General features: G+C 40.3%; 1 protein-coding gene across 1 annotated transcript in view; it reads left to right on the top strand.

The window, feature by feature from the left end:
- Positions 1-18,735, top strand: part of stat3 (signal transducer and activator of transcription 3 (acute-phase response factor)) — a 61,818-nt gene extending 43,083 nt beyond the window's left edge. The window contains exons 13-25 of the mRNA XM_070864325.1: positions 894-923; positions 4,833-4,926; positions 5,539-5,586; positions 6,074-6,157; positions 8,049-8,147; positions 9,277-9,412; positions 10,190-10,242; positions 10,688-10,782; positions 11,169-11,308; positions 14,461-14,673; positions 15,516-15,558; positions 15,780-15,895; positions 16,026-18,735. Coding sequence (XP_070720426.1) covers positions 894-923; positions 4,833-4,926; positions 5,539-5,586; positions 6,074-6,157; positions 8,049-8,147; positions 9,277-9,412; positions 10,190-10,242; positions 10,688-10,782; positions 11,169-11,308; positions 14,461-14,673; positions 15,516-15,558; positions 15,780-15,895; positions 16,026-16,081 — 1,207 coding nt within the window. The 3' untranslated portion in view covers positions 16,082-18,735. The remainder of the gene's footprint in view (positions 1-893; positions 924-4,832; positions 4,927-5,538; positions 5,587-6,073; positions 6,158-8,048; positions 8,148-9,276; positions 9,413-10,189; positions 10,243-10,687; positions 10,783-11,168; positions 11,309-14,460; positions 14,674-15,515; positions 15,559-15,779; positions 15,896-16,025) is intronic.
- Positions 18,736-21,659: the final 2,924 nt, after the last annotated feature.

Below are 21,659 nucleotides of genomic sequence, written 5' to 3'. Positions count from 1 at the left end.
TGATCTAATTGAGATGTTTAAAATATTAAAGGGATTTGATGGGGTAGATTCAGAGAAACTATTTCCTCGGGAGGGGTGGGGGGGGCAGAGATCCAAAACAAGGGGGGGTCACAATCTTAAAATTAGAGCTTGGCCATTTAGGAATGAATTTAGGAAGCACTTTTTCATAAAAGGCTGTGGATGCTGAGCCAGTTGATATTTTCAAGAATCTGGTGGATAGATTTTTGCTAAGTAAGGGTGTGGAAAATATGGAGAAAGGTGGGTAAAGAGAGTTGAGGTACAGATCAGCCATGATCTAATTGAATGGAAGAGCAGGCTCGAAGGGCTGAATGGCCTACTCCTGCTCTGATGTTACTCTCCATCAACAGGTGCTGAGTGGTGTGCTACTCAGACATTCCAGCTGCATTTGGGGCTTGAGCCTCATCAAAATACATTTACTGCCTTTAATGAGCATTTTGTGCAGCTCGGAATGCCGGCAGTGCTTCAGTCAGTCATTGGGGAAGCAGAGCTCATCAAGCCCAGGTGAACTTCATTGTCTGATAATACATGGAGCCAACATTGTGTCTGCTGGTACCGATTCCCAATGGTGGATGAGGCTATTTTGGGAGGGGTGATTTAGTGTATCTTTTCAATGTGTTACCAGTCGAATCATGATAGTAATTGTGTGTGTTGCCAACTTTCAACCATAGGATTATTGTAGTAACCATTTCTCAATTGTCTTAATATGTGTTTTAAGCTGGGGAAAATAAGCTAGTTTATAAAATATAATAAACTTCAAAAAGAAAATTGGCATTCAGTTTCCAAAATGTTAATCTGAACTATTTGCTGGTTTACTTCTGAGTTCACACCTAGGCTGAATATACACTTATTATTTTCTCTTAATTTTGTTCCAGGGATTCTGGAGATGGTTCTGCACTGAGAGGGTGAGTTTTATCCTTTATCCTCTCTTCTTTGGGGCTTTTTGTTTGTGTTTACCACACTGTACTGTAGTTTCCACAACCTCTAATTTGCAACCTTGTTGTGCCATGAACAGAAGTAGCATGCCATGGAACTAGCAATTGCCCTTTACTGAAATACTTAGCATTGGCGGATTGCCCACCGTGCACTCCTGTCCCCTCCAACGGGTAGACCATGCCAGACACAGTGCCAGATCTCATTGTTCAGAATAAATGTATAAGTTGAAATTTATTTACACACATGAAAGAAAACAGGAAATTAGTAGTACAAAGATTCAAATCAGTTCAATATATTACAAGACCTCTTGGTACGGTGTCCACATGGACACAGAGCAGTCCAATCAAGTCAGGTTAAAGAGACAAAATAGTATCTTAAACGTAGAACCACTTGAGCAAGGTCAGTGCCTTATCCAGACTTTGCATACCAAAGGTTGTTTTTAACCATGTTTTCAGGATGTGGGTGATAGAACATAAGAATTAGGAACAGGAGTAGGCCATCTAGCCCCTCGAGCCTGCTCCGCCATTCAACAAGATCATAGCTGATCTGGCCGTGGACTCAGCTCCACTTACCCGCCCGCTCCCCATAACCCTTAATTCCCTTATTGGTTAAAAATCTATCTATCTGTGATTTGAATACATTCAATGAGCTAGCCTCAACTGCTTCCTTGGGCAGAGAATTCCACAGATTCACAACCCTCTGGGAGAAGAAATTCCTTCTCAACTCGGTTTTAAATTGGCTCCCCCGTATTTTGAGGCTGTGCCCCCAGTTCTAGTCTCCCCGACCAGTGGAAACAACCTCCCTGCCTCTATCTTGTCTATTCCTTTCATTATTTTAAATGTTTCTATAAGATCACCCCTCATCCTTCTGAACTCCAACGAGTAAAGACCCAGTCTACTCAATCTATCATCATAAGGTAACCCCCTCATCTCCGGAATCAGCTGAGTGAATCGTCTCTGTACCCCCTCCAAGGCTAGTATATCCTTCCTTAAGTGAGGTGACCAAAACTGCACGCAGTACTCCAGGTGCGGTCTCACCAATACCATGTACAGTTGCAGCAGGACCTCCCTGCTTTTGTACTCCATCCCTCTCACAATGAAGGCCAACATTCCATTTGCCTTCCTGATTACCTGCTGCACCTGCAAACTAACTTTTTGGGATTCATTTGATTTTACGTTTTAAAGTTTAATTTGTTTTAATTGCCGGTGCTTTTAGTGTCCCCCTCTCCTTTTATAGGGGGCACTGGAAAAAGGAAAAAAAAGAAGAAAAAAACAAAAAAGAAAAAAACAAAAAAGAAAAAAAAGGGCCTTGTAAATGTCTGGTGTGTCATCCAGGTCGGGTGGCACGGATAAATGTTTTATGTTTTGCAGGTAGACTCTAAAAGAGTTTCATGCACAAGGACCCCCAGGTCCCTCTGCACCGCAGCATGTTGTAATGTCTCCCCATTCAAATAATATTCCCTTTACTGTTTTTTTTCCCAAGGTGGATGACCTCACATTTTCCGACATTGTATTCCATCTATCAAACCTTAGCCCATTCGCTTAACCTATCCAAATCTCTTTGCAGCCTCTCTGTGTCCTCTACACAACCCGCTTTCCCACTAATCTTAGTGTCATCTGCAAATGTTGTTACACTACACTCTGTCCCCTCTTCCAGGTCATCTATGTATATTGTAAACAGTTGTGGTCCCAGCACCGATCCCTGTGGCACACCACTAACCACCGATTTCCAACCTGAAAAGGACCCATTTATCCCGACTTTCTGCTTTCTGTTAGCCAGCCAATTCTCGATCCATGCTAATACATTTCCACTGACTCCGCGTACCTTTATCTTCTGCAGTAACCTTTTGTGTGGCACCTTATTGAATGTCTTTTGGAAATCTAAATACACCACATCCATCGGTACACCTCTATCCACCATGCTTGTTATATTCTCAAAGAATTCCAGTAAATTAGTTAAACATGATTTCCCCTTCATGAATCCATGTTGCGTCTGCTTGATTGCACTATTCCTATCTAGATGTCCCGCTATTTCTTCCTTAATGATAGCTTCAAGCATTTTCCCCACTACAGATGTTAAACTAACCGGCCTATAGTTACCTGCCTTTTGTCTGCCCCTTTTTTAAACAGAGGCGTTACATTAGCTGCTTTCCAATCCGCTGGTATCTCCCCAGAGTCCAGAGAATTTTGGTAGATTATAACAAATGCATCTGCTATAACTTCCGCCATCTCTTAATACCCTGGGATGCATTTCATCAGGACCAGGGGACTTGTCTACCTTGCGTCCCATTAGCCTGTCCAGCACTACCCCCCCTAGTGATAGTGATTGTCTCAAGGTCCTCCCTTCCCACATTCCCGTGACCAGCAATTTTTGGCATGGTTTTTGTGTCTTCCACTGTGAAGACCAAAGCAAAATAATTGTTTAAGGTCTCAGCCATTTCCACATTTCCCATTATTAAATCCCCCTTCTCATCTAAGGGACCAACATTTACTTTAGTCACACTTTTCCGTTTTATATATCGGTAAAAGCTTTTACTATCTGTTTTTATGTTTTGCACAATTTTACTTTCGTAATCTATCTTACCTTTCTTTATCGCTTTCTTGGTCATTCTTTGCTGTCGTTTAAACTTTTCCCAATCTTCTAGTTTCCCACTAACCTTGGCCACCTTATACGCATTGTTTTTTAATTTGATTCTCTCCTTTATTTCCTTGGTTATCCACGGCTGGTTATCCCTTCTCTTACCGCCCTTCTTTTTCACTGGAATATATTTTTGTTGAGCACTATGAAAGAGCTCCTTAAAAGTCCTCCACTGTTCCTCAGTTGTGCCACCGTTTAGTCTGTGTTCCCAGTCTACTTTAGCCAACTCTGCCCTCATCCCACTGTAGTCCCCTTTGTTTAAGCATAGTACGCTCATTTGAGACACTACTTCCTCACCCTCAATCTGTATTACAAATTCAACCATACTGAGATCACTTATTCCAAGAGGATCTTTTACTAGGAGATCGTTTATTATTCCTGTCTCATTACACAGGACCAGATCTAAGATAGCTTGCTCCCTTGTAGGTTCTGTAACATACTGTTCTAAGAAACAATCCTGTATGCATTCTATGAATTCCTCCTCCAGGCTACCCCGTGCGATTTGATTTGACCAATCGATATGTAGGTTAAAATCCCCATGATGCTGGCAGGGCTGTTTTTATTGCCCATCCCCAATTGTTCTGAACTGCGTGGATTGCTGGGCCACTTCAGAAGATATTCTTTGCATCTCAGATTGGAATCAACAAATAAAATGTGTATGCCAAAGCAAAAGACTGCGGATGCTGGAATCTGAAATAAAAACAGAAAATGCTGGAAATACTCAGCAGGTCAGGCAGCATCTACGGAGAGAAAAACAGAGTTAACATTTTCGGTCGATGACCCTTTGTCAGAACTCTGATTTGTTATACTGCTAGTACAGGATTCACGATAGACATATTAGACTTTCAATCTAACTACAGCATTTCAGATGCTTGGAAAAGTTTTACATGTTTACGCAGCGCTCTTGTATTTGCATCATATTGTTTTGTGTTTAAAAGTTTTAGTAATATTTCGATAACTGTCAATTTGCAGAATTACTTTGCAGGCAGAAAAAGTCCTATATCTAGTTCCGCAAATGCTAATACTTCACCTCTTATACCACCTCTTAATTGCAAAGCAACCATAACTAGTTGTAGAATGCTTCAGGGTACAGATCATGCTGGGCTCTTGGCTTGACTGAAGAAGGTTGCTTGTCACAAAGTAACCTTTATTAGATTGGGGGGGAAGATCTCTTGTACTGGAATATTCCCTCTATATACTGGAAGAGTACCAGTTACATATTTATCATATCTTCAACTTAGGTCACGGAAATTCAACATATTGGGAACCAATACAAAGGTTATGAATATGGAAGAATCAAACAATGGAAGTCTGTCAGCAGAATTTAAGCACTTGGTAAGTATTGTGGATAACCTGCTCTTAAATAAATGTTTATAGACTGCATCTACCATCTTTCTGCCGCATATATCTTTTTGGTGCAATCGGTGACGTATCGTTGTAGTTCAATAATCTAGTGATTACTTTCAAGAGATTTTCAAATTAAACTTACTCAGGTTTTGATGAAGCCCCTTCCCACATTGCAAAGTATAAAGGTGTGGTATATTCCATTTTCTTAGCATAAAGTTTTGCCACATGCATTGTACTGTATTCTGTAATGCAATTTAAAGGACACCCATAACAGATTAATTAAGCCATGGTTAAATTAAAGGAGCATTAAATTTTGTACGGGATATTGATTTACTGACATAAAGTGAACTCATCACTTGTAAACTAAGTCCTTGCATTGTCCTGCAGCATGCATTCTATTTCATGAACTGCAGCATTCACGAAGTCACTTTTTTAATACAAGCTCTGTAATTTGGCGTGCTTAATTGTGCCACTTATAATAGTAAAACTCTCAAAATCTGAAAATGTTTCTTGTTTCTGATCAGGCACTGTAGTGCAACATCATCTTGTGTTATCCAAGTAATGATGATGTGTTGATGAGTATAATGTTTCTCCTTCCAGACGCTGAGAGAACAGAGATGTGGAAATGGGGGCAGAGCTAGTAGTGATGTAAGTACAGATTTAAAATGTACAATTTCTTGCAACCAGAAGTTTTTCACTATTCATTGTACAGTTCTGTTCCAATGCAGTTAACTTTTGCTGTGTTTGTATTTCTGTTTTCTATTATGACAATTTACTTTTTATAAACTGTATGTGTTCCGTTGGATGGGTACTCCTATTCCAGGTTTGTGTACTTCCAAATGGAAATGATTTATTTGCTGTACAGTTTTTGTCTTGAGGTTTTCCTAATTGTGGATAATTACCTTCCAAAGTATTTTTTCCCAGAGGAATCATTGTTACTGTGTCCCATGGTAACCAGCAATTGATATTGCATCTATTGAAACATATGTCACTCATTTAGAGGAAGAGCTGTTTTATTACTGGAGGGTTTGTTCCTTTTGACAACTTCCACATGCTTTGCATAAGAGGAATAGTTGCTCTATATGGAACACTGTTTGCCTTCATTATTAATAAAGTATCCATATTTTTGTTTCAGGCTTCCCTGATTGTCACTGAAGAGCTGCATCTGATCACCTTTGAGACAGAAGTTTATCATCAAGGACTGAAAATTGATTTGGAGGTGAGCTAACAGTAACATTGCAGCATCTGTCTTAAAATATTTATGTTCGTTTATTTTAACTTTTCTATTGTTTGCATTTCTATTAATTAACTAGTTCATGTTTGTTTTAAAATTATTATTTTTGCTTGCTAACAGTCTTAAGTTATGTTCTGTTTAGCACACCTACATCTTAACAAACTTTTATGGTGAAGTTTCACATTTGGAAAGCAGTGACAGGATTGGCATGGATTTATGAAAGGGAAATCATGCTTGACAAATCTCCTAGAATCTTTTGAGGCTGTAACTAGTAGAGTGGACAAGGGAGTACCAATTGATGTGGTGTATTTGGACTTTCAAAAGGCTTTTGACAAGGTCCCACAAAAGAAATTGGTGTGCAAAATTAAAGCACGTGGTATTGGGGGTAATGTACTGACGCGGATAGAGAACTGGTTGGCAGACAGGAAACAGAGTCGGAATAAACGGGTCCTTTTCAGAATGGCAGGCAGTGACCAGTGGGGTACCGCAGGGTTCAGTGCTGGGACCCCAGCTATTTACAATATACATCAATGATTTTAGATGAAGGAATTGAATGTAATATCTCCAAGTTTGCAGATGACACTAAGCTGAGTGGCGGTGTGAGCTGTGAGGAGGATGCTAAGAGGCTGCAGGGTGACTTGGACAGGTTAGGTGAGTGGGAAAATGCATGGCAGATGCAGTATAATGTGGATAAATGTGAGGTTATTCACTTTGGTGGCAAAACCAGGAAGACAGAATATTATCTGAATGGTGACAGATTAGGAAAAGGGGAGGTGGAACTAGACTTGGGTGTCATGGTACATCAGTCATTGAAGTTTGGCATGCAGGTACAGCAGGCGGTGAAGAAGGCAAATGGCATATTGGCCTTCATAGCTAGAGGATTTGAGTATAGGAGCAGGGAGGTCTTACTGCAGTTGTACAGAGCCTTGGTGAGGTCACACCTCAAATATTGTGTTCAGTTTTGGTCGTCTAATCTGAGGAAGGACATTCTTGCTATTGAGGGAGGACAGCAAAGGTTCACCAGATTGATTCCTGGGATGGCAGGACTGACATATGAGGAGAGACTGGATCAACTGGGCTTGTATCCACTGGAGTTTAGAAGAATGAGAGGAGATCTCATAGAAACATGTAAAATTCTGACGGGATGGAACAGGTTGGAGACAGGAAGAATGTTCACGTTGCTGGGGAGTTCCAGAACCAGGGGTCACAGTCTAAGAATAAGGGGTAAGCCATTTAGGACCGAGATGAGGAGAAACTTCTTCACTCAGAGAGTGGTTAACCTGTGGAATTCTCTACCGCAGAAAGTTGTTGAGGCCAATTCATTAGATATATTCAAAGGGGAGTTAGATATGGCTCTTACGGCCAAAGGGATCAAGGGGTATGGAGAGAAAGCAGGAAAGGAGTACTGATTGAATGATCAGCCATGATCTTATTGAATGGCAGTGCAGGCTCGAAGGGCCGAATGGCCTGCTCCTGCACCTAATTTCTATGTTTCTATTTCCCATATTTGTGATTCTGCCATCAGCAATCTGCCGTCTTAACTTTGTAAATTATACCGAGCACGCTGCTATGCACTTGTATGTTAGTGGGTTAAGCAGGCTGCACATTCAAACCACTTGCATCCTAATTCTGTTTTTAGATGGCACGTGATACATGTATCACCATTATTTCTATCATTAGGCAGCGCAGAAGGAAGCCAGATTACAGGATTCCTATTATTTTGTTTTGAAAGTGTTGCCTTTTTCAGAAGATAATGGTCTAATGTACCCGTTTGAAGAAACAAAAAGGAAATATTGTGTTTTTCTTTACAATTTGCAGAGTTTGTAGCAGTTTTTTTAACATGCAGTATTAACCAGCTGTGTAAAATCTTCAACAGACCTCTTCACTGCCAGTTGTGGTAATCTCCAACATCTGTCAGATGCCAAATGCTTGGGCCTCAATCCTTTGGTACAATATGCTAACTAATAACCCAAAGGTATGCAACTCATCTGGTGCTTAAATTACTATTATCTGGTTTCGTTTGGAAGGGGGTAGTGTGTACATATAAGTTATTGTAATATAGTGTAGAAATGTGTTGTGTCCCACTTGGGGAAATATCTAACTTTATTTAAGCACACCGTTCCAATATTTAGCATCATAATTTGTCAGAATTATTTGGATATATGTTCAGCAAGTGAGATAGCACGCTCATCTCTGAGTCAAAAGGTCATGGGTTCAAGCCCCGCTCTAGAGACTTGAGCACATAATCTAGGTTGAAGTAAAAATTGAGAGAGATGCAAAAACCGGCTGCCGTTTCGCTGTCGCCCATTTTACACTTCTCGCACAAATTCCAGATCTACTCCCAAGTTTCTAAAGAGATCTTAAGTTTTCATGGTTATCTGAGTTTAATATAGAGTCTGAGTTTATCCACATTATTAACCTTGTAACGTACTCCGTCTCAGCAAGCTGTTAGTTGCAGCTTCTTTCAAACAGTTAAATCTGCAGTTCAGAAAGTGTGACTGTTGCCAATATTTTAGTTCCTCCATTCACGTTACAGGGACAGTGCAAACACAAAATCAAAACTCCGTCATCTTTCCTGACTTGTCATTCACCAAATTCTCATCAAAGGTGTTCTGTTCCTTTCTCCTTATTGCCATAGTTCTAACAATGTACTTTCTGAAGTGCAGTTCAGAAAGGATGAAAGTATTTGCTTTGATCTTCAATTTTCTTTTTTCCTTTCCTGGAGTGCACTTTTATTAAAAAAAAATGTTTTAGCCAGTTGCAGATTTTTGCACTTTTTTTCAGCGGGGGATAGATTGTAGTAGACACAGATTAAATGCTGTAAAGGTAATGCGAATTCATCAGTTGACTTTTAGCAAGAGCACTGACTTGTGTTTGATAGAGTATTTTTGATTAATCAAAGTATAGTATAGTACATTTAATGGTAATAAAGTCACTGTCTATACAACAAAGTTGCAGATGATAAACTACAAGATGTAGCAAGTTTAGTTGTGTTGATGTAAGTACCAAATAATGTAAAACATTTAAGCTCCTATCATTGCCACACAGCCACAAATTGATTTACTGTGCAGTTAAGATATTTATTATATCCTGTTTTGAAACAGAATGTGAACTTTTTCACAAAACCACCAGTTGCCACATGGGACCAAGTGGCAGAGATTCTGAGTTGGCAGTTTTCGTCGACCACAAAAAGAGGCCTGAATATGGAGCAACTAGGAACATTGGCCGAGAAGCTGCTTGGTGAGTAATAGAAATAGAAAATTTGTCCTTGAAGTTACACCAGAAGTTAGTCTGAGCACTGACTTTATCAGAAATGATCTCTCTTTATTTTAACCTGTTAAAAATGGTTTAAACCTCCACTGAAATGGTACAGAGGTTATTGTCTGTTCAGATTGAGAAATTAAGTTTAGTTTACTAATCCACGGTCATTTATTAAAGCTTATTATATTTTAGCATTTGAAATTGGCATCTGCTTTTTATTTTGCATACTGTGTGGTCCAGCATAAATGTTAAATCTACTTACAATCCTCACACCAACACTGAAAATGTTGCCTTATTGGAGGTATGTCCTTCTCATGAAATATTAAATCAAATTCCCCTCTGCTTGTTAAAGATCCTATGGCACTACTCAAAGAAATGCCAAGAGTTCTCCCAGTGTCCAGTTAGCAAAGAATAAGGTATTGATTCAGAAATTGAACCATTAAGAACCAATACAGTAAATAATGAATCTGAATCTTATGAAGACATTCTTTATCTATTTTGACTCTTTTTTCTTTCTGGCAATTGCTTATCGCCAAATCTCATCTTTCATCTTAGAAGGCATTTGTGACTGTTCTGTACAACTATTGTAAATACTGCCATATAATCATCCAATGGGTGTAATTGAAGCAGGATAATGGTAACTACATGTGGGACTGGAATGCCTGAAGTATATTTTATTTGTACTTTTTCTAAATGCTTTATTCATGTCTTTTAATTTCTTAAAACTCTTTCTATAATTTTGTTCTGTTTTACTAGGTCCTGGTGTCAACTATTCTGGGTGCCAAATCACTTGGGCAAAATTCTGTAAAGTGAGTGAATACACATTTTCGTTCTGTTAGCTTTTCACCTGCAAAAGACTCGCTGCTAGTTTTTAAACTTTATTCCCTGCCATTTATTTCTTTTTGAACGTCTTGCTTTAAAAATACTTTTATTTTTTTCATTTTTTTAATTCAAGCAGCATCTTGTCCTGTCAAATATTTGGGCAGAAACTTTATTTTTCCAATTTAGTGTCCATAGTCTCCAAATAATTTCAGTGTGATTGTCAGTTGATACTTTTCTAAGAAACGTTTCACTTGGCATATCTGCATTGTATTTTATATTGATGGCGTAAGAGGTTTTGTTGCAATAAATGCGAGAGCAATTTCAGGGTAACAGTTTTTTTTTAGTTGAGTAACTATGAAAACTTACATGACAAGAAACTGTCAACTTTTTTTTAATGCTTGTTAAATTTCCCTCGATACTTTTTTATTTTAGGAAAATATGCCAGGCAAGGCATTTTCATTCTGGGTGTGGCTGGACAATATCATAGACTTGGTGAAGAAATTCATTCTTTCTCTCTGGAATGACGGGTAAGAGTTTACTATAACAAACCTATGTGTAACCCTTCACGTGCTTGTTGCAACATTTCAGTTCCTGATTCGTTAATTCAGTAGAGATTTAACATCGGGTCGTTCATTGAAACATCTGTGAACTCGTGGAAGCAAGTCGTCCTCGTTCGAGGGACCGCCTATGATAAAAGATTTAACAAGTCTTGAATGCAGAAAAGAGTACTTTGCATTCCTACGTTTAGAGTTTTGGGGTGTTTAACCTGACCGAGCACTGAAATCTGTAATGTTACATTTTTATGTAGATTTTGAAAGTGTTCTGAGCTTGGCATGCTCCTCAAACATTGACCTATTTTTCATAAAATTTATGATTTGCACGACGAACATTATTTAATTTTTTTTGACATTAGATACATCATGGGATTCATAAGCAAAGAAAGAGAGAGAGCCATACTGAATGTGAAACCCCCAGGCACATTCCTTCTTCGTTTCAGCGAGAGCAACAAAGAAGGGGGAATCACATTTACTTGGGTGGAAAAGGATATCAATGGTATGTAACTGATTGTTTTTAAATACATATCTCAACGTGAAATAACCCTCCGTAGATGGAAAAATCAATGTTGTAATGGTTCTGTTACTGGACTAGTGATCCAGAGGCCTGGACTAACAATCCAGAGAACATGAGATCAAATCCCACCATGGCAGTTTGAGAATTTTAATTCCGTAATTAAAAAGCTGGTATCAGTAAAAGTGACCATGACGCTGTCAGAATTGTTGCAAAAACCCAACTGGTTCGCTATTGTCCAAGAGGGAAGGAAACTTGCTGTTTTGCCCAGTGTGGCCTATATGTGACTCCAATCCCCCACCAATGTGGGTTGGCTCTTAACTGCATTCTGAAGTTGCCTAGCAAACCATTCAGTTGTATCAAAACGCTACCTATCCAGCAGTTCAAGACAAAAACCCACCAGCACATTTGCAAGGGCATCTAGGGATGGGCAATAAATAGCAGTGTCGCCCACATCCTGAGTGATGTTTTTTTAATTCCTGATTCAGCATGGCCAATGCCACAGCAGATCTAATAGCATTAATCCATAAGAATGTAATGTATAATCTGTTTCAGGTAGTGGTTTTCAATTCTTCTAAGTACTGAGAAGGAAAAACATGAGAAATTATTTTATTTTAAATCTATGATACAGCGAAACTATTTCAAGCTCCTCTCCAATTGAAGTTGATGACCCTGAAGGATACATTTTCACTTTCGGACATCTTTCAAATAACTAGTGTGATTTAAAACCTGAGTGATTTAAAAATGTATAATAAATATATATATATTATATATATATATAAAATGAGATGATCTAATTCATGGGTATTTATACAATTCTACTGCCCCCAATCCTGTATTTCACATTTCAAAAAATACATGTTCCAAATACTGAGCGTTCAATGCCACCATGCAGTTGCTGGTCTTCCTATTGGTGTAACCATGTGTTGCCTCAAGGGCAAGCTTCTGAAGCTTGACATTTCATTCCTTGGAGTCAAGTTCCAGCAGCTCTCCCTTCAACCTCAGAAAGGGCACAGACCTTCCTTTTAATTTAAAAATGAATATTGGGTGGATGGGAAAAGTCAAGCGTAGGCTGGAGTGCGGAGTGTTCCTCTAAAAATGCACCCACTCAAGTAACACTTGCCCCCTTGGACTTTTGATTACATTCAGACATGTCCCGTCCACCTAAAAATTGAGATAGATATCTATTGCTGTTAATGATGAAGACGTTATTGAGGTTCACATCTTTTCTCTCCAGGAAAAAGAAGTGAAATGTGGCTTTAAAGTTGTTTGTTGGATCACTGATGATTTTCTGCGTGTCTGTTAATCAAGAACTGTTGGTCTGGATTTTCGGCTTTGATGATTTTGGGGCGGCAATGGTGGTGGGACGGTAAAGTTTGCACCTGGGAACAGTTTGTGCCTCGGTCATTAAATTTTGGTCAGCTGGGCCCCGAGTCTGGGGCACACGCTGAGGGAGAGGTGTTGTATACCTCTCTTGGGCGCTAGCATAGAAAAATCCCAAGCCAAAGAGCCGGGCCAGGAGCGCTCCGAGAGACGCCTGCGGAGGGGAAAAACTTGGGGGGAAAAAACCCGAAAAAACATTCCCAATACATAGCCCATGCCACCACAACATGAATTGGAGGAAAAAAAAGTTAAAAGAAAAAACAATCACACTTGCCTTTGGACAGCATTACTTAGCTATTTGCAGTCAGTATAGGTTGGACCGCCGGTTTTTCACAGTGGGGCACACTGCAGAACATACAGGTCGGGCGGGAGTCAAAAAGAGCGCCAGTGTCGCAACCAGGTGCGTTTCACATCGGTGCAGCTCTTCTGGGCGGTACTGCTCCGGGCTGCCACAAAACCGGCCTCGAAAACCCCCATGGGGCGCTGGAGGCTGACCACCCGCCCAGAAGACCACATTGCAGCTCCATTGGGCGGGGCAAAAAACAAGAGTACAAAGGACCGGAAAATCTGCCCCATTGTGTCACAACAGTGCATGTGTTTGATATCTGAGTGAGTCAGAATCTGCAGCTGTTCTGGTTGACTAACATTTGACAATACAGTGGGGCCTGAAGTTTGAATGTTTTTGGGAATGTGTTTTAAAGTACGAATGTCCTGATTAAAATTGAATTGGAGAACCTAACCAGAGAAGCCTTTGGACCATTCAGACTTGGGCAGGCAGTCTCATTGTACAGTTCTGACACAGCTGGGGCTACCAAAATTTGAATATATTGAATAGGTCCTGATCTGGACTACTTCAATCGGGCAGAGTCCCTAATGTGTAAGCTAAAAGGGCTTTATCTTCTGTAGCATTTTGGAGTTAATTATACAGAACTGCTCGGAACTATATACTCTGTTTAGTGTAGATGCACTAAAGCAATGAATATGCTACAATGAGGAAAGAGTTAACTGCGTGGGCATTCATTGTGTTTAACCAGTTAAACTTTTGATGATTTCTTTACCTTGAAGTTTAAAATAGATATAACATTTCTATTCAACATTACATTCTCAGTGTAGCTACAAGTCTGATCAAATGCACAAACATTTAGACAACTTTTAAGGTGGCGTTGGTGCAATACTTTTGGTACAAGTCCAAGACTTCAGTTGGATAGATTGAAAGCTATCTCTTTCTATCGACTTTAAGGGTCCTAGTGAAAGGACCCTTAAAGTCAATAGTCTCAATCCCAGTTCCAAGTGTACACACACTGACTACAGAATACCATCTACAAGTTTGCACTAAACTGTGAATTTACACTTTTAGAGGCACCAGAATAATTGATGTAAAATATGAGAATGTTTACCCTGGTGCCACCAGAAGTGCTAATCTAAACTCGCCAATAAAGCACATTGGGGCACTGTAAAGGTATATTCATTCTTGACCTTTAAGTGCTTGACAGTAGCACTGGATGTGCAAAGCAGAAATGTTCCATTACCAAAAATTGAAAAGACCTACATTTTGCGAAAACAAAAGCGAACCTTTTCTTGAAAGTTTCAGAGCCCAACTGTGAGATGCTTTTTCCTGCTTGTTGTAAATCAAATTTGAATTAAGGGGATGTTTAAATATATCGAAGACAATGTTCCATCACTATAATCCTAGTTTTTAAGTTTGAAATATTTTAAACGTAGTTTCAGCTTTTATTTTTTTAACCTTCTAACAGGAAAGACCCAAATCCAGTCCGTGGAACCATATACCAAACAGCAGTTGACCAACATGACCTTTGCTGACATTATCATAAGTTACAAGATCATGGATGCCACCAATATCCTAGTGTCACCACTTGTGTATTTGTATCCTGACATTCCAAAGGAAGAAGCATTTGGAAAATATTGCTGCAGTGAACCTCCAGAAGCTATTGATCCCAATGATCCAGGTGAATGAAGCTTTGAATATTGCAGAAACTCTCATTTGTTTTTTTTATATTCTTGTTTGAACTATAAGTTCAGCATGTTGGTAAGCAGGAGCTGTTCATTGTGCAGCTTGAAAGCTAGTCCAAACTAGAAAGGTTAGCATCAGCTAGCGAACTCTAAAGTGAGAAGCCCAGAGACATTATAACTTCTATAAATAACATTTTAAGCTCCAGCACATCAGTTACTTGAAGCACTGTGTGCGTAACAGAGCAACTTCATGTTTCAGCATAACTAGTCCTTTAAACCAGATTTGGAGCTGATCTGGAGTCGATCAATCCCAAACGGTGTACAGGGCAATTTCGGCCCCCATGTGTCTTATCGCACATTTATCTCCTTAAAGTAGCTAGTCCTGAGATTGCCTCTTAATCCTAACATTTGGAGGTCTTTTTGAGGGACCTGTTTTTTGTTGTTCCCTGCATTGCTGGTTCCACCAGGATATATAATTTCAGCTGATCCATGCCCTCTTAAAACTTTCTGTACCAGCAACACATCATTTAGGACTCAGTTTCTATTGTCTACTCCCTATCAAATCCCCACTACCACTGTGTCCCTAGGTGAACTATCTTCCCCACTGCCCTTCCCTGAGTTGTTGCCCTAAGAACAAAAACTTTCCTACTTGACTTCTCAGTTGGAAAATAATACATATAGATTAGGAGGATAGAAAATGGAAGCCTATTTTCTTCAAATTTATATCCATTGAATGCAAAATACTTGTGATTTTCCTTACCATTCTTAAAAATACAATGCTCTGCATTAAACCTTTTCTAACATTGAGCTAATTTTGATTTTCTTTTCAAAATTGCAGAAACATTTGCATACCTGAAGAGAAAATTCATTTGTGTGACACCGTGAGTAAAAACAGATATATTGCTTTGTTTGCTGCATGTGTTTCAGTGGCAAGTTTTGTAATATAATCTAACCACCTTGACTGAACAACTTTGCAATAACAGAATTTTATGTATATTGAAATGCAGCGGTAATTAATAAACTGCTTTATGATTCCAGTATCTCAACTTGGAAATTGACTGACTTGATAATCTATGCTGATTTATGTATCCAATTTGCACAGAACAAACTCTGGTAACACTAGCGACCTGTTCCCAATGTCTCCTCGAACACTGGATTCTTTAATGCATTGTGGGAGCAATAGTGAAGGAACTGAACAAGGAGCAGCCGGTGGCCTTGGTAGGTGGCACGCAGGATCCTTTCCAAACATGTGCTTTTCACATGGAGAAAGAATGATCCACGGATTTGTTTTCAATGGACATTGCAAACAATTTAAATTTTACTGATTGATTTTTCTGTTGCTTTACAGATTCCATTACTCTGGACATGGAGTTTGGTACAGAATGTGCTGCTTCTCCGATGTAAAGTTTGTGTGCCATTAGCCAACGCAGGATCTATTGTTCTTGGTTATATCTTCAGTATGATTAACCACTAGTTACAATGGTTTACACAATAATTTGTTTATATCTATTGACTTCTGAAAATTAGTACTTTAATAATGTTATTACTCTGTTGCATATAATGCTTTAACTGCATTGTATAGTGTTAATTTCCAGCTGCTTATTTCAAATTTAGCCCAACAAAGAAAGCTTTGTTTTACACCAGTCCAGTGCTTCAACATGGATCCTATCAGACCTTGGCAATTGCAGATGGTTCAAAAGAAACTAACTCTTCTGCAGTGTGGTGCAAGGCTCTGATGCACTATGGCAATGTGCTACCCTTTTACACTGTCCTTTTCTTGTGTATTACAAGCAGGTTCAAGTACATGATCCCAACTCATAGTGGGATTCAAAGTAAATTCTTCAGGAGTGTATCTTTTGCCGGTTTGAATTCAGAGATGATGCACTTACAAAAGAGATCTGGACTGTACACTTGTGCCTTGGTCCCAGTTTGGGGAATGACACCCAAGTGTGCAGAAACAGAGTACTGTGCATGACCAGTACTGCTTTTTTAATGTTTTTATTCATTTTCGGGATTTGGGTGTCCCTGGGTAGGCCGGCATTTATTGCCCATCCCTCGTTGTCCTGAAAAGATGGTGGTGAGCATCTTTTTGAGCTGCTGTGATGGTTTCCTACAACCGAATGGCTTGCTAGTCCATTTCAACCAGACTGTAAAGTCACCCACGTTGATGTGGAACTGGACTCTCATATAAACAGGGCAGCAAGTCTCCTTCCCTAAAGGACATTAGTGAATCGGTTGGGTTTTTACGACAATCCAAAGCTTTATGGTCATTTATTACCAGCTGCTTAGTTCCAGATTTTTAAAAACTGAATTCAAATTCTCAAATTGCCATAATGGGAATTGAACTTGTCTGCTCTGGATTATTAGTCCAGGCCTCTCAATTAGTTGCACTGAATAGAGCTCGGAGAGGATTACAGTACTGAGGCTGGACTACACGTGTCAATCTCTGTGTTAATCAGCTCTACTTTCACTGGCTATTCATCAGTTCCCACAAGGGAAGCCTGTTGTTACGGTGCACTGGACAAGCTGACTGCTCAATTTATTTCCCGAGTCTGCTTAAGTTTCTTGATGAGTAAATGGATATTGTAGTGCAATGCTAAATTTAGCAGTACAGTGGGGTGTTAATGAGGCTGGTTGTTAAGTAAATAATGAAAAGTTGTTCTCTAAAGTAGATTAATTGTTTTTATATTAAAAGCATTTTTTGTTATAACTCTTAAACGAGGTTCTAAAAGACAAAGCTGCATCCCTGTGGTCTATTGCCCCTGAGGAGCAAGCAATCCAACATTGCTAATAAATTCAGAAATGTTTGAACATGTAAATTGCATTAAGTTGCAGGGAATTGTAATATGTCTGTGATTTGTACCTTAAAAAGGTATTGTTGGTATTGTAGAAAGTAAACAATGATGAAACTGCTTGGACCAGCCTGGGCCAGAGATGGAAGATTACAATTCCGTGGAGTGCATTTGGCTAAGTTTGCAATCATTCTGTATTTCAATAATGCCAGGTTTATTATTGACAAAAGTATATACAGAGCAATGCTTGGTCCAACAGTGGGAATGCATTTTTAAGAATGCTTGATGTTGCCCGAGTGTTTGAGGTTGTTTGAAGTAAATGGAATATGCAAGTGAAATAATCAAGTATGACAATGCTGGCAAAGGTTTGTATATATTGGACCCTCAAAACCTTTTTTGAAGGTCTGGTGTTTGGGCTGGGGAGAGGGGAAGATTAGAAATCACATTTGAGCCCAGGCCTTTTGGCCTAGGGGTTAGAAAAATGGTCTATTCAAGATGATTTTTTTTTTCTTTTGCCATGTAAAGCTTGCGTGTGAAGACCACACCATAGTGTTAACAGTTCCAGCGGGCTTGCATTGTGCTACCATAATGAGTTAAACTATATAATCATGGTCTTCAACTTGTAAGTCAGAAATCGACGATTCAGCCATAATACCAGTTTTTAATGTACTCTTGTAAATTTTTCTCCATGCATTACGGGAGAGGGAGGAAAAGATCAACAAGGTTGATACAATTTTTTGATAAGGGATTTGAATTTATCACTGTTGGAAAAAGTAAATCTCTAGTAGAGAACTACAAAGATGCCCAAATTGCATTCTGACTGGTTTGAATAACTGAGTAACCTTTATTGCCTCCCATCTCCCTGCTTCAGTATAATGCAGTTCATCTTCGTGCCGTAAAGCCGACTGTACCTCCACTGTCTTCTTCAAAAATGATTGCGTTTCAGAAGTAGGGAAGTATATTTGTAATCCCCTCCATTGTAAATGGAGAAATGAAAGAATGCACGGTGTAATGAATTCTAAAACTGGTTGAATATCACTGTTAAGCTGTAAAACATTCTCCTTCAGTGCATCAATTCTGTTTTAAGCATTTTTAATTAATTTCATTTGTGAACTGTATGGTTTGACTGTATTCAAGTTCTGTGTATATGAAAAGTGTGTATAAATGAAATAGGCAGCATTAATTTATGCTGTAAATTTTATTGCTGTAATACTGAAAACTGTCTCCTTACCCTTTTACTGATTAAAAGGTCAGGCTTTAACTGGTCAGTTGTGCCGGTGTTTTTTGTTAAGTTAGTGTTTGTCAAAATTGTTTTTATATTGCCCTCAGTTATGCAGCAAAATCAAAAAGGATATTTGCATCACAGCCAACTAAAAATGCATCATTCATCATTATGTGAAGGAAAAGGAAAATGTGCAATGGTTTGAGCTTTTTTGAAGTGCTGTTTCCATGTAACAGTTGTATAGAGTCAAGAACCAACAACAACTTGTATTTATATAGTGCCTTTAACATAGTAAAACGTCCCAAGGTGCTTCACAGGCATAATATGAAATAAAAAATTTGACACCGAGCCACATAAGGAGAAATTAGGGCAGGAGACCAAAAATTTGGTTAGAGGTAGGGAGCATCTTAAAGGAGGTAAGAGAGGTGGAGAAGTTTAGGCAGGGAATGCCAGAACTTGGGCCATAGGCAACTAAAGGCACGGCCACCAATGGTTGAGCGATTATAATCAGGGATGCTCAAGGGGGCACAGTTGGAGGAGCTCAGATATCTCTGGGTGGGGAATTGTGGGGCTGAAGGAGATTAGAGATAAGAGGCAAGGCAGTGGAGACATTTGAAAGCAAGGATGAGAATTTTGAAAGCAAGGTGTTGCTTAACCGAGAGCCAATGCAGGCCAGCGGGCACAGGGGTGAGCGGGACTTGGTGCGAGTTAGGACATGAGCAGCTGGGTTTTGGATCACCTCAAGTTTGCATAGAGTAGAATGTGGGAGGCCAGCCAGAAGTGCGTTCGAACAGTCAAGTCTAGCGATAACAAAGGCATGGATGAGGGTTTCACTAGCGGATGAACTGAGGCAAGGGCAGAGACGGGTGATGCGAGGTGGAAATAGACTATCTTAGTTATGGTGCGGATATGTAGTCAAAAGCAAATTTCAGGGTCAAATATGACACCAAGGTTGCGAACAGTATGGTTCAACCTCCGACAAATGTTGGGGAGAGGGATGGAGTCAGTGGCGGGGACCAAAAACACTGGCTTTAGTCTTCCCAATATTTGTTTGAAGAAAGTTTCTGCTCATCCAGAACTGGATGTCGGACATGCAGTCTGGCAATTTAGAGACACGGAGGGGTCAACAGGAGTGGTAGTGAGGCAGAGCTGGGTGTCATCAACGTACGTGTGGAAACTGACACGGTGTTTTTGGAAGATGTCGCCAAGGGGCAACATGTCGATGAGAAATAGGAGGCGGCCAAGGATAGATCCTCGGGGGGACACCAGAGGTAACGATGTGGGAGCGGGAAGAGAAGCCGTTGCAGGTGATTCTCTAGCTACAATTAGAGAGATAAGAATGGAACCAGGCGAGTGCAGTCCCGTTCACCTGGCGTTGGAGAGGGATGGAGTGGTCAACCGTGTCAAAGGCTGTAGACAAGTCATGAAGGACGAGGAGGGATAGTTTGCCTTTGTCACAGTCACAAAGGATGCCATTTGTGACTTTGTTGAGAGCCGTTGCGGTGCTGTGGCAGAGGCAGAAACCTGATTGAAAGGATTCAAACATGGAGTTACAGAAACAATGGGCATGGATTTGGGAGGCAACAAGGACTTTGGAGAGGGAAGGGAGGTCGGGGATTGGGCGGTAGTTTACAAGGCCGGAGGGGTCAAGGGTTGTTTTTCTTAGAAATTTACGGAAGGAGGCCATTTCGGCCCATCGTGTCTGCACTGGCAGAGAAAGAGCTATCCAGCCTAATCCCACTTTCCAGCTCTTCGGCCGTAGCCTTGTAAATTACAGCACTTCAAGTGCACATCTAAGTACTTTTTAAAAGTGATAAGGAGGGGGATGATGATGGTAGATTTGAGGGCAAGGGGGACAATACCTGAGGAGAGGGAACTATTGACCATGTCAGCTAACATGGGAGCCAGAAAACTATTACAGTGGCATCCACAGGGCATTGGTCACCAAGATATCAATAAAGCTATTTGCTATTCTTTATATGTTAGCCAATCAAGATCAGGAAACAAAATGGATTTCAGCTCTCAGGCATTCATCGGAATGGTGATCACTGTTTGAAAGAGACAAACGACAAAGAATGGGAATCTGATTTGGCAATTTCTCTCCCCAGCAGCAATTACTGCTTACTGAGATCGTAGTCCCAAAGAATCCTCTACTTTGGCGGTCCCTCGTATCGAGGATGACTTGCTTCCACGCCAAAAAGGGATGAGTGCACAGGTGTTTCAATGAAGGACCTAATATTCCAGGTCCCGAAATGCATATTGAAGAGTGGAAGATGCCTGTGTGTGGATTTTTTTAACGTGGGGTGGCTGCACACCAGCCACCACACGGCTTGACAAGAGCTAGGTCTTGGTCCAGTGGCAAGAATTAACCAGGACGACTGGAGACCAGCTCTGCTGTATGGACCCAGTGCGTACACATATTGCAGTGTGGGCTGGCCCGTGCTGCCCCTGAGCCCTCATCTCCTGGGCCCTAATCACGTCGCTCCATGATCACTCGCCGCTCCTGCTGTACCTGCCCATGCTCCAATCAGCAACCTGGACCTTGGTGACAGCCAATCCAGTCGCCCTCTTCACAGCCGTCGTTCTCCAGCCCACGCTGTACCTGGAAGTGGTACGCTCCTTTGAAGGAGTCGACCTGCTGATGACCCTTGCAGGTTGGGGCCACAGCACCAAATGCTGCCATTCGGAGGCTTTGTTTAAAGATATCACTAAAAACAGATTATCTGGTCATTATCACATCGCTGTGTGTGGGATCTTGCTGTGCGCAAATTTGCTGTCGTGTTTCCTACATTGCAACAGTGACGACACTCCAAAATTACTTAATTGGCTGCAAAGCGTTTTGGGACGTCCGGTGGCCGTAAAAGACGCTATATAAATGCAAGTCTTTATAAGTCAGCAATGCCATTTGGTTCCATAATGTCTCTCTATGTGAAGGACATCCTCAAAACTTCCTTGATTAAGTGTGACA

This window comes from Pristiophorus japonicus, chromosome 21, assembly GCF_044704955.1.
Source record: "Pristiophorus japonicus isolate sPriJap1 chromosome 21, sPriJap1.hap1, whole genome shotgun sequence".
Lineage (NCBI taxonomy): Eukaryota > Metazoa > Chordata > Chondrichthyes > Pristiophoridae > Pristiophorus > Pristiophorus japonicus.
This window is presented reverse-complemented; position numbering and strand designations above follow the sequence as displayed.